Genomic DNA, 12224 nt, shown 5'->3' with positions numbered 1-12224 from the left:
TTTGACTCGAGTGTCCAATTATGTGTGAAAATTTCAAGTGATGCTGCAAATAGAAGGCGACGCATGACCCGTCTGCATTGTGTCAAAGACGGAGGAAAAGTTGATGAAATTACCTGGGTATACAACTGCTTTACTATTTGAAATCACTGTATATGAGAGATAAAAGGTTTTGATTTCATTGATGTGCGGGTTCTATCGATCTGTCTGCAGGAGCGACTCGCAGTTCCATGTACAAAGAATGAGCTGATGCGTTTTCTAGTCTGATTGTCTCCACAGTTTCGTTTCTTTGTTGCCATTTCCTTTCGGGGGACTCGCCACGATCACACAGAGTCTGTCGAGATCATTCTAAACTGCTAATTTTCGTGGGACTAGCTCCGAGCGTGAAAGTTATGGTGGTTATCTGAAGTGTACGCTCCTGCGTGCCGCACGAGGTGGGAGCGATGGGCATCTCTGAATTCACTGCACTCGTGCCGAACATTCCATCAGTATGCAAGCTCGTGACGGCTCTAAAGTATGCCGTTCCGTCCTGAATAAACGTCTTGGTGCACATGCCCGTGGGTCTCGCCGTCACAGCAGCCTGGACTTTCGAGATGGCAGTACGGGAAATATGGATACTCCTGACAGAACAAGGTTTCGAGTGTGTCATGAGATTGCCCTCGAAAGTCATAGTGAAGAAGCATCCAGATGATACAGAATGACGGATGGTCTCGAGAGTGGTCTTCGAGACGATCACAGAGTGGAGATCCGATTGGGGATCCTCCTCATGCCCCTCATGTCTGATGACTGGGGACGTGAGGCTGTGAGGTGGGCTGCAGAGGCCGAGAGTGCTGAGATCGAGCACAAAGCTCAACATTGTGGTTTGAATCTGCATGGCTGTTAGTCTTGGTTTGCAAATGTTGAAGACGAGATTGGGATGGAGGAGAGGGTAATTTTAATGTAACTTGAGGTATCTGTTCCGCAAAGCAAGCATACGTTGAACTTGAAAACAGAGATGCACAACAGCAACAGTATTCTAGATGGTATTCGGTCGCGACTGGAGTCAACTATGCTCGCTGAATTTGACGCAGAGTATAAAGAAACTTGGCATGCCGAATAAGTCAAATCCCACGAATGAGGCGTAACAATCCCATTGTACCTTAAAACAAGAGACAACAAAGACTAGAACTAATAAAATCTTCTTCAAAGCACACAGAAGTCACGGTCGCTAAGAGAACTTATTGTACGAAGTAACCACCATCGACTGCAATAACCTTGTTTGTGACATATCCAGTCTTCACCATCCACAACACAGTCTCGGCAACTTCATCGGGAAAACCGAGTCTTCCGATCGGAATTCCTATTTAACATTAGCTTCAAATCCACAAACAGAACAACAGAAGACTTACTTTTGGCTAGTTCTTCGTTATTTCCTGGTAGCATCGTCGTTTCTTGAATTAGAGCAGGAGCAACTCCGTTAATCGTGACTCTAGAAGTAGCATAAGCCCCAGCAAGCCAGTGTACCAGACCATGGAGCGCTGACTTGGATGAACTAATTCTTATATTAGTGATGTTATCCACAAGAATCATTGTAAATCAAGCAGGTAATCAAAGGAAACTCACGCGTAATGCGGTCCAACAACCCCACCACTGAATCCTGCCACACTACTACAAAAAATAACCCTCCCCCATCCAGTTTTTTCCATCTGAGGTAGACAAAGTTGCGTCAACAGAAATGCACTTCCGCAATTAGCTTTCCATGTATGCTCGAATTCGTCGATGGAGATATCGGTGATCTTCTTGATGCCAGATTTTAGAAGGAGCCCTGCATTATTGAAGAGAATAGTAGGATGTCCCATCGACGAAACAATAGCAGCGTGCAGGTTCCGGACCTGGTGACAGTTAGCGAGTCTTTGTTTCACAGAATGAAATATTGAGAGAGAATGCGGGGTGAAGTGCGGGGTAATGAGCATACCTCGTCATACTTTGTGAGGTCTGCTTTGAATGCTTCAGCTCGAACACCTTTGTCTTTGAGATCCTTTACAACGGCAGTTGCTTTGTCTTCCGAGGAGTGGTAGTGAACTGCTATGGAACAGCCCAACGAAGCAAGAGCCAGGCATGTTGCTTTACCAATTCCGCCACTTGCACCAGTGATCAGCGCCAAGTGATGACGAAGATCTGTTGTGAGATTGGAAGTCATAGTCCCAGATTATTTCCCAGATAATTTCTGGGGGATTCGGTACAGCGACCAGCTTTGAGAATGCAGAAGTCTTCATTGATGCTCGGATTGAGATGAGATGATCTCTAAGGTATCACGTGAAAGGAGGGGTAATGTCAACAAAAAGCAAGTCTTGGCGCAAGACCTTAGCGTCTCGCCTAATCTGTTTACTTTCTCATGGACACCATCCTGATCTCCACCATCGCTGGCTCCACATCGCAGGATCTCGCAACCCCAAGTAAGTTGCAAAGGAAGAGCCTAAAGCTTCACGAGCCAGCCTACGACTCCCAAGCTCCAAGATGGAGGACAGCAAAGGCATTTACTACAAACCTCACCAGTTTCCATCATTGCCGATCAAGCAACAAGCTCAAGCATGAACTCTCACAACAACCTTACTTTTCGACCCAAGGAGACTAACACCAGTCATTCTGAGCGTCAATTGGCCCAAGATGATCCGAAGGATGAGGGGAGTGGAACTTCAGGTATTTACACAGTTTCTACTCCTCATCTGCTCACGACTGTTTCCTAACTCTCCTTGCAGCTCCCACGCTCCCAGGCGACGACAACGAAGGCGATTCAGATGATCTTATAATCCGCCAAGAATTATTCGCTCACCTCGCTCATGAGATCTTCAGTGAACTCAAAATTGATACAAGACTGTCGTCGACAGCAATTGAGGCGCTTCAGAAGGGAGCTGAGGCGTGGCTGGTCATGATCTTTCAAGGTATGTGCTGTCTTTGCCATTTAGTCTGATACGTCATCTATATTTCTAAAATCCTTGGAGACGCTGCATGAAGATTATTCAAAGGCTCACTGATATCTGTAGATGCGAACCTCGAAGCTATCAAGAACCACAGATTCACGGTCCAGGCAAGAGATATGGAGGTCGCTCAGTTTGTCATGAAGTATGGACGAGATGCAGCTCATGAGGCGCAGGGATGATCCAATTTCTTCTTCTATTTTCCCACCACGGGTGTTTCAGATAAATGCTTGTTTACTGAACGTGGCGATTTTAGACAAGAAAATACAATGAGCTGCTTTTACAGACCTTTGAAGCTCACAGTTCCCACTTCATACTGAGTCCAAGAACGGGAAATTCAAATGTGACTACCATTTAGTTCTTGGAAAAAAGAGAAAGCCCCTCCACTCTGGTTTACTGACCCGCGGGACTTTACACATATTTATATAGGTTCAGCTCCTCTCAGACCTGGCCTCTAGGTCACAAAAAGGAATCGAAAGAGCTTCCCCCGAAGGTCCATCACTATCGGGAAAAACTTTCAACTCCAGACAAGAAGTCTAGATTTGGGGTCGTTCCAAAACCATGTCATCGAGTTTTTTAACCTTGATGTCTCGAACCTCCCTCATTGGCATAATGTTTTGTCAAAGCTGCTGCTGTTTGTTGTCATCTTGGCCGTTGCGGTCATCAATCGTCACTTTGGGTTTGGATATTCTTCGTATGTGACAAGCAACTACCCCACCCGCTTCAAAGAATTATTCCAATAATTAACAGGTAACAATATTGTGAAGCCAGATGCCAAAAGATCGATTCCTCCTTCATATTTCACTTTCAACCTCCGCTTCCAGGAAACACATTCTTAAAGTCCGCAGGTCATTTCTGGGATGTACAACTGGTTGTGTTTCCCCTACCCATCGTTTTATATAGCTGTAAGCTCAGGTAGTGATTTTGTCTCAAATAGTGAAATGATCAACTCTGCTCGATCTCAAAAATAGTGATTAATCCTAACGCCATGAAAGCACTAATATTCTGAATGTTCCATAGCCTGTTATTCACTGTCAATTTTCAGTTTCACATTCTGTTCCTTCCGCTTCCTGCAAGCACCTCAGACACATATAAACCCCGGAGACACGCAAAATTCATATCATCATACCTTGCACCTGGAAATGCAGAAGTTCACATGGCTCCAGCTGGAATTGTGATCCAACTTCAACTCAGGGAATTTGCCCCCAGAAAGGCCCGAATTTTTCGATTGAGAATGTACTGTACGCCGTTTTTTTTATTTTCTATGACTAAACCAACTTTCTCTCCTGGATGGCGATCAAAATCCGAAACACATTGTTGCCATTCCCCAACTCACCATCATTCCCCACGAGTTGCTCGAACACAGCTACCCCCAAAACACAAGCAATCATCTACTTGAAAGCTATTCCGAAACAAGTACAATGCCTGCGTTCTTGACCGTAAGAGAAACCTAGAAGTGTCCACGTTTACCACTTCCATAGCTGGACACAAGTACAATCATCTCTGACAAACATTACTCCACATGATGTGTGGTCTGTAAACCGTCTAGATTTCTTCATGACAGGTATATTGAATCTAGCTTTTACACCATCTGATATGTTTCTATCAACCAGGAAGAAGCAGAAGAAGAAAGATATTTTGATTGACTGAACGCTGCATCGAAACCTACCTTTTCCTCTCGTCCCACCTCGTTCTAAAGCATGTTACTCCAACATTTCACCTCCACTTCAATGATGTCTTTCAGTCGCATCTAGCAGCATTTACCGCTAACATATTGCTTTTCGCCATCTGTACAGTACTGCAAAACCAAGTTGTTCACCAGGAGTATAAAATCCCCCACCATTACACCTAATCCAGAGCAGAAATACCAAAAAAATACCAGAATCAAAAAATAAGGCAAGTAGTGATATTGTCTTTGCATCTAATTGGTGATACCACAGCTTAAACCCTAGATCAAAATCTGGCAAGCAAAACTATACCCAAATCTCCATTAGACTTATCAGCTGAGAAATCAAGGCCAAGATCAAATTGACAAGAGCCTGCTACTGCCGCTGTTGCGAGCTGGATCTGCTGTTGTCAAATCACCGCTCATCATCAATTACTCGCGTCTCTATCGATCTCCAACACGAAGATTAGTGGCTGCTGTAACACAAGTCTGGCTGGTTGAGCGAGTCAGCAAATCAATCAGACAGTACAGCAGCCGCAGAAGATGCAGCTTCAGCGTCAGAGACACAGCACCTGCTTGGTTACCTAATGTGCTGCAGCGGACAATCCGGCGGCTCGGCTGATGCGGTAGGTGAGGCTGCAGTGATGCGTGAGGGCATTTATGTAAGGCACAGGACAGGGGAGGGAGCGTGTAACGTGATCAGAAATGGCCTGATTCCGGGATCGGGTTGAGGAGGTCGTGTCAAGAGCAGAGAAGCAGCATGATGACCATGAGAGTGGAAGTGTAGGTAATAAAAAGGGTATCTATCTATTGCTTTCAACTATCTAATGCTACGATTGTTGTCCTTCCTACAGGCTAAAATACAAGTGCGCCAGCAAGCCGAAGGGTGGAGGGAAAAGACAGCCTCACTCATCAGGCTTATTCTCGATCCGTCCATCCAGTCTCCAAAGAAGTGCCATCCCCCTAACCATCCGACCGAGAAGGCCACAAGAATGCCTCACCAAGAGACAAGGAAAAAGTCCGGCATACACAGCCTCTTGAAATCAAGGCCCAAAGACAGTCATGCTTACACCCAAAGTCCCGGAAAATAAATGCCGCAAACAGCATTGGCATACTGCAAGGCGGCAAAGTGGGGTCAAGCGATGCACCCCTGACACTAAACAGCCTCGCGCTTGTCAGGGCCAACGATAAACCCAATCGCTTGTATGCCCTGACATGAAGAATGCCCTTTGTCTGATGGATATGCCCCTTATGCCCTTCTCTTTTCATCCTTGCGTCTTTGTTGTTCCCTCCGCTCTTGCGTTCGTCTGTAGTCCTCGGAGTTTGCCGAGTCGGATAGTGGTGCTGCTGGATCGTATATTCCCTTCTCGTGTTGAATGACCTTGACTTTGCCGTTGATCTTTGTTGTAATAGCATTGCGGTCTATCCTTTGTTAGTCGTTGCACAAGATGTGGTATGACATCGGAACAAACCATTGTCCGGAACTCTCTGCTTCTCGACAACGGTAACAGCATTTGCCATTGTGGTCCTACTCGATGTATAATACCCGTCTGTAGAGGATCGACCAGAAGAAGCGCGGGATTCGACCGAGGACCCTCGAGATTGTATGATAGTCGTAGGCTTTTGGGTGTAATGGCTTCGAGAATCTCCGTAGTATGACATTCTGAGAGGGGACTCGGTTTGTATTTAGGTCGGATAGAGTTGATTGCTTCTTGTGACAGGGCAAAAGTGAGGCGTGACAGATCGTGATCGAGTGGAAGGACTACAAGTTAAGATTCAGGGAGAAGATTGGGAAGAAGGAGATAATACTTATAAGATTCAGAGCTCGCCCCCAACACTAAAACCTACCTGTCATGGCAGGCTTTTCTCCCGAGGCAAATGCGTGGTTTCTTGCTACCAAGAGCAGCGCCACTGCTAGAAGCCCTATCACTCTATAGTGCGCCAATTTGCCTCTCCTGACCAAGCCAATACTAGTTGACTCATTCTCGCTGGAGCTCGGTGAGCACTTTCGTGACCGGAAAAAGAAAAAGGAGAAAGCGACAACGCGAACGCGTTCAGGGACTTCCTGCTTAAGCTGTTTTTTCAGGACTCTTGCCGCGTAAGTGGCTGTAGCCGGGGACGCGTGTTTGCAAAAGTGCAACGCCGGAGCCGGATCAAATAGAGCCATGGGAAACCGTTGAGAGTGGCTTATGGGGGAGGAGGATACATTATTCGGGCTGTGTGGACTGCGGCAAAGCAAGGGCTGAAAGAGAGGCTGACAACAAGGCATTGTTTAGGGCTAACTTGCTCCTTCGTCCGACCCGGAGAGAACTCATAAGGCCGCACGCATCCCCCGCTGGTTGATTTGGACTTGAAGGTCAAACGAAGAGACGGTGGCAGACAAGACTGCTCAAGACGTGGACGGTGGGTGCCTGGAAAGAAAGGGCACGATGGAAGCTGGGCCAGCTGAAAGATACTGCTGACCGGTTGGAAAGGAAGCCAGCCCAATTGGTGGTGTTGTCAGCCTTGGGCCCACAGCTGGAAATAGAACAATCATTGGCTCAGCCTGATCAACAGGGTGCTCTTATTCTCGTGACAATTGATTTTTAGCAAATGTCCTCGGTGAGAGAAGTGCTCGGACGCTTGCGGTGTGTGTTGATGTCGCTGACCTGTTCCCGTCGGTGTGTGATGATGGCAAAGGAGTAAAAAGAGGAGGGGAGGTTGGAAAAGAAGGTCGTTTCTGCCGATGCCCACGCTAAACTCCTTCAAGAGCTTCCCCACGTTGGCTGGGCATCTCATCCACCCATCCCTCATCCTTGTTCAAGCTACGTCTCCAGATCCGCATCAATTGCATTCGTTCACGCCTTTGAACCAATTGAGCCAATTAATAGCCGCCATCACCCAGGAACAAGGATTTCTGTCCTGTCAAATCCGTCATCCGAATTCCAACGTGTCCAAAACCCCATCAAAAGGCACGTCGAATTCTCCAAACCTCGAACCGCTCTTCTTCCCCTCTTTTGTCCACCTCAACTCACAACACAACAGACCACTTCCTCAATACACAATGCGTCTCCTTACTCTCGCCGCTTTGGCCACAGTCGCCACCAGCGTCTTTGCCGCCGAGGTCGAAATCGAAGTTACCCGTGCCGTTGAGTGCGACCGAAAGACCAAGCGTGGTGACAAGATCTCCGTACACTACAAGGGCACATTACAGTCTGATGGATCGGAATTCGATGCCAGCTACAAGCGGGGCCAGCCTTTGAGCTTCACCGTGGGTCAGGGACAGGTTATCAAGGGGTATGTTAGCTCTGCAGATTCGCAGGACAAAGGCAAGTACTGACTTGAAACAGATGGGATGACAACCTCTTGGATATGTGCATCGGCGAGAAGCGCACACTCACAATCCCACCCGAGTTTGGCTACGGAAGCAGAAACATGGGACCTATTCCCGCAGATAGCACACTGAGTACGTCTCTCAACTCTCCAAAAGGAAATCGGTCGCTGTACTAAACGTGGAATAGTCTTCGAGACCGAATTGATGGGCATTGATGGCGTCGAGGCACCTGCGAGCATCGTGGAGAAGAAGGTCGAGAAGGCCAAGGAGACGGCAGAGAGTGTCGTGGACAGCGCTACTGAAGGTGTGAAGGAAGCTATCAAGAGCAAGGTAGCTGATGCTGCTGAGGCTGTTAAGGTCGTCGTTGCTGACACTGATGGTGACGGCCAGGAGCACAACGAGCTATGAATTTAGTTGTTGAGCAGTATGGGTTATGAGGACAGGGGTGGATGTCGGGTATGATATGGCATGATACTCTGGGTCAGTCACATACTAGGGTAAAGCTGGATGGCTTTTTGGGTGTGGAGATCCGTACATATTGTGCACGTAAATACACGGCAATGAATTGTTTTGGCATAATCCGGGCTGGCTTGCGTTCCGCACGCCAACAGTCATCTTTGGACGTTGAGTGAGTCTCCGGAGTGAATCGATACGTTCTTGCTCCCTCTTGGGGAGGTATACCAACGTACATTTGCACTTGGTTGTGGAAGTATGAGAACAGAAGACATAGAAACAGCAGCGATCTACCTGAGGAAGAATGCGAATTCCTTCTCGGCGCCACAGCCAGATGGCGTCCTGTTCAAACACCGCAGATATAACAAATACGAACTTATTTGTCCCATATTTGAATTGTATTCGCCCAGTCACTCGCAACTTCTGACCTACCGACACAAGCTGTACGGCGACAGTACAAAAGCCTTCGATAGCAAGAGAAGGACTGCCAGCAATACACTGCCCCGCGCCCAAACAAGCAAAGCGAACAAGAAGAGCACCGGAAACAAATAAGGTACATGAAAGGGAGTGCCGAGTCTCGGCAAGTCAGAGCCACCTACTGTGCTATTGTCTGGCATGGGATAATGGCCTACTCTCCTGCTAGAAAGGAGTGCAGTGTCTTGATCGTTGTCATGGTATATTCATGGTCCAGCGGTAGGCCCCTTACTGTGTATTATAATAACTTACCCACCACTCAAAAACGGCTCATACGTGCTTGCTCCTCTGGGAGTGAGGAGCGGACTTATCCATTCACCCAGTAAGAACTTTCGGAAATTGGAGGCTGAGGCCTGAGATCTGCTGCGAATAATTATGGGAAAGAGTCCGGTGGGTATGTGAGATATGGCGGGCATTAAAGAGTCACTACAAGAAGTGCAGTTCGAGTAACAGTGCTACTTTTGTTGAAGATATCGGAGTTCGTGTATTAAGTTCAACGTGCCTGTCCAGGTCTGTTGACTTCGAATTCGGCTCTTCTGCTCCTGTCCCGCATGATAATATACCGTAACTGGAAAATGTGAGCAACTTTCGAATTGACGATAGAAGAGAAAATGATGGTAGAGTGATTCCCATTTCATCCTAGAATCAGAGCTCTGGAGGTGATACTCGAGTAGCTATCTACCTGGTGCCCTCCTTCTCTCCACTGTGCTTAACTAGAATGAAAATGGCAGCGCGGAGTTGCGCGATGACATCTGAATCGTTTCTACTTTGATGAAGAGCAGATAAACAATACCTTGCATAATTTATACTTTTAGGGGGCATGGCAGGAGGAGAGGAGGAGGTGGGGTGGCGCTATCAGTGCTCCCCTCGCTAGATGTCCATCAGCAGGTGCGAAGGCATCACTTCTAATGAAACTACCTACAGCGACGACTTCTTTCTTGACGATGGCCAACGTCTCTTCTCCTGATGCCTTTAGATCCTCTGGGATGGACAAAGCCGTGAATTCAATATCCAAGAGCGATTCCTGGCTTTAAATATCCGTTCCCTTGTAATTATCCCTTCATCTGCATCCAACCTCCCTTTTCCAATCATTCCCTCCAAAGCTTTATATCCAACCACCAATTCTACTATCCCCTCCTTCTTTCTCATCCATTCTCATATCACCAGCGACTGGCACATCGATGTCACCAACAAACTTTTCCAGCATGAGTAGCAAATTAGCCTCCAGACCAACACATCCTCGCTTTCCGTACTTTTCTCGGCACAATTCAGTAAATTGCTCGCAACGACCGCATTTTTCATGACGGCAAGGGAAAAACTCGACTTTCTTGGAGCCGGTTTTGCGGCATTTACCACACACTGGATGTGCATCGAAGGACCATTTTCTGCACTGTGAGAGAGTCGTTAGTTCTTGTCGGCTGTAGTGTTCAAGAGAACTGAAATAGTGTGGTACTTACCAAGCAGCATATCCAAACACCATCATTCTTACCTGGAGTTGCGACCTTCTTTTTTGCTGATAGGGTTTGGTCTGCAATCTTGCCGCTACGCTGTGAGGTGCATACAACCGTCTCGGATGGCGAAACAGCCCTGCTTGGCTTGATTGTTGAGGAAGAAGATCTCGTTGAGGCCATGGACGACGATGAGGACTGTGTGGTTGTGGTATTTATTGTTGAGGAAGTGGCTTTGGGCTTGATGGTGGAGGAGCTGGAAGTTGATTTCATTGAGAAGAATGAGGATAGTGAAGTGTGCTTTTTGAATATTGATTTTGTGGTAGGTGGTTGGTCTTTGTTTAAGGATTCGGGACTTTCTGTGCTGTGCGCTGTGAGACCTGGATGCTTCTTTTCTTCCTGCTCTTGGTCTTCCGGACTCACTTCTGACTGCTGCTCCTCGCGCTCTTCTTCTTGACTCAGCCCACTGTCCGGCGACTCATTCTCCTCCTCCGTTGACTCTTTGCCCTTTTCTCCCCACCCGAATCTTTTCTTCATCGACGACGTAATACCGCCAATCCAACTCGAAACGCGCCTTGGAAGCTGTAGCTGGCTCAGAGTCTTGCTCTTGACGAATGACTTGGGTATGAAAAGCAAGGCACTATCATCATCATCAGAGTCTGACGACCATCGACTAACCTCGTCCTCTGGATTGGGACCGGGGTCGAGCAGTGGCTCATGATCTGAGATATCTTCGAGAAAGAGGGGATGAGTTAGTGATGGGGATTGTGGATGTGACTCTGTTCGAGTTGTTGAATGGAAGCTTGGTGCAAAGCTATGTCTAAGACTGTTGTTGGAGCTACATGGTTGGACGGCAACGCTGTCACGCTGGTAATGACTGGGTAACTGCGGTGCAATGTTCACCCTCTGACTGGTGCTGGTGCTGTAAGGTTGAAGAAAGACACTGTCACACTGGTAGTGACTGGGTGGCTGTGGTGCAATGCTAAGCCTGGGGGTCTGGGTACGACGGAGGCCATGATTGCGATTGTTTGGGAGATGAAGACATTGGGAGCGCGTGAGGGATTGTTGTGACAGTATCATGGTGAGCAACCGTTGTGCGAGATCGAGAGTGAGTTGTTCGGTAGGTGTTTGTTGATGTCAACGCATCCGAGTTCGAGTTCGAGTTCGACTTTTGGATCGAGTTCAAGGTCTCATATGACAGATCAGGTCGAAGCGACAGCGAGGTTGAGTCGCTGTGGTTGCCTCGAATCGACTCGACTAGTGAATAGGACGCCGTTGCGATCATATTGGATGTAAATCGACAAGTTCGCGACATTCGAAGCGAATTGCTGACGGAATTCACTTCCATCCTGGTATCAACTCGAGGCCGTCACAAATTCATGGGTCTGTGATCCGGCCTGTGAGGCAATTTTGAGTCGTTTCTGGAGTGAATAAAGAAAACAACCACATGCGCTATTCGATTTTGAGTCGCTCTGGGTCTAGCTGCGTTGGGCTGAGTAAAGTAAAGTTGGAATCCATCGAGTTCGAGGTAAAGTAAGGTCCTCAGACTAAACAGCCTAATTTTGCGTAGGTTTTGCGCATTAAAATAAGATTCCAACGTTTTTATGTTATTTCCGCTGATGGCATGGAGTCAGTGATAATCGGTTCGATATCGGTGACATTGTATTTATTGAAATTCTGAAACCCTTTGAAGTAATACAGTTCTAGGATGGTTTCGAGATAGATGATACAAGACTACAAGAAACAGTTGAGGCTTGAGAAGGATCTATTGTTGTCAGAAATAACACATTATTCTCTCGCCTGAGTAGAAAATATACATATCCAGCACGGGTAACAAGAGCAAGCGCTTACGCATATCACTTAACCGACCAGCAGCTTCCTATTTTCGCCTCTGACTTCCATTTCCTGAAGCCTAT

At 47.2% G+C, this 12224-nt stretch overlaps 5 protein-coding genes across 5 annotated transcripts; 2 read left to right on the top strand and 3 right to left on the bottom strand.

Annotated features, from left to right (window-relative positions):
- Positions 1-172: 172 nt before the first annotated feature.
- On the bottom strand, positions 173-853 carry ONS95_013739 (uncharacterized protein; the record flags this gene model as incomplete). The annotated part of the gene is made up of 1 exon (XM_058507381.1): positions 173-853. The coding sequence occupies one exon, from the start codon at positions 851-853 to the stop codon at positions 341-343; it is 513 nt and encodes a 170-aa protein (XP_058356550.1). The 3' UTR covers positions 173-340.
- Positions 854-2419: 1566 nt separating this feature from the next.
- Positions 2420-3224, top strand: HHT1_2 (histone H3.1). The gene is made up of 3 exons (XM_058507380.1): positions 2420-2676; positions 2736-2918; positions 3021-3224. The coding sequence occupies exons 1-3, from the start codon at positions 2568-2570 to the stop codon at positions 3134-3136; spliced, it is 408 nt and encodes a 135-aa protein (XP_058356549.1). The 5' UTR covers positions 2420-2567; the 3' UTR covers positions 3137-3224.
- A 2645-nt stretch (positions 3225-5869) lies between these two features.
- Positions 5870-6282, bottom strand: ONS95_013737 (uncharacterized protein; the record flags this gene model as incomplete). The annotated part of the gene is made up of 2 exons (XM_058507379.1): positions 5870-6042; positions 6093-6282. The coding sequence occupies 2 exons, from the start codon at positions 6280-6282 to the stop codon at positions 5870-5872; spliced, it is 363 nt and encodes a 120-aa protein (XP_058356548.1).
- A 1002-nt stretch (positions 6283-7284) lies between these two features.
- FPR2_2 (Peptidyl-prolyl cis-trans isomerase fpr2) lies at positions 7285-8470 on the top strand. Its single transcript, XM_058507378.1, has 3 exons — positions 7285-7896; positions 7950-8065; positions 8121-8470. The coding sequence occupies exons 1-3, from the start codon at positions 7346-7348 to the stop codon at positions 8339-8341; spliced, it is 888 nt and encodes a 295-aa protein (XP_058356547.1). The 5' UTR covers positions 7285-7345; the 3' UTR covers positions 8342-8470.
- Positions 8471-9965: 1495 nt separating this feature from the next.
- Positions 9966-11388, bottom strand: ONS95_013735 (uncharacterized protein; the record flags this gene model as incomplete). The annotated part of the gene is made up of 2 exons (XM_058507377.1): positions 9966-10250; positions 10318-11388. The coding sequence occupies 2 exons, from the start codon at positions 11386-11388 to the stop codon at positions 9966-9968; spliced, it is 1356 nt and encodes a 451-aa protein (XP_058356546.1).
- Positions 11389-12224: the final 836 nt, after the last annotated feature.

Source organism: Cadophora gregata (assembly GCF_030347475.1).
Source record: "Cadophora gregata isolate MNR1 chromosome Unknown scaffold_8, whole genome shotgun sequence".
NCBI classification, from domain to species: Eukaryota; Fungi; Ascomycota; class Leotiomycetes; order Helotiales; family Ploettnerulaceae; genus Cadophora; species Cadophora gregata.
This window is presented reverse-complemented; position numbering and strand designations above follow the sequence as displayed.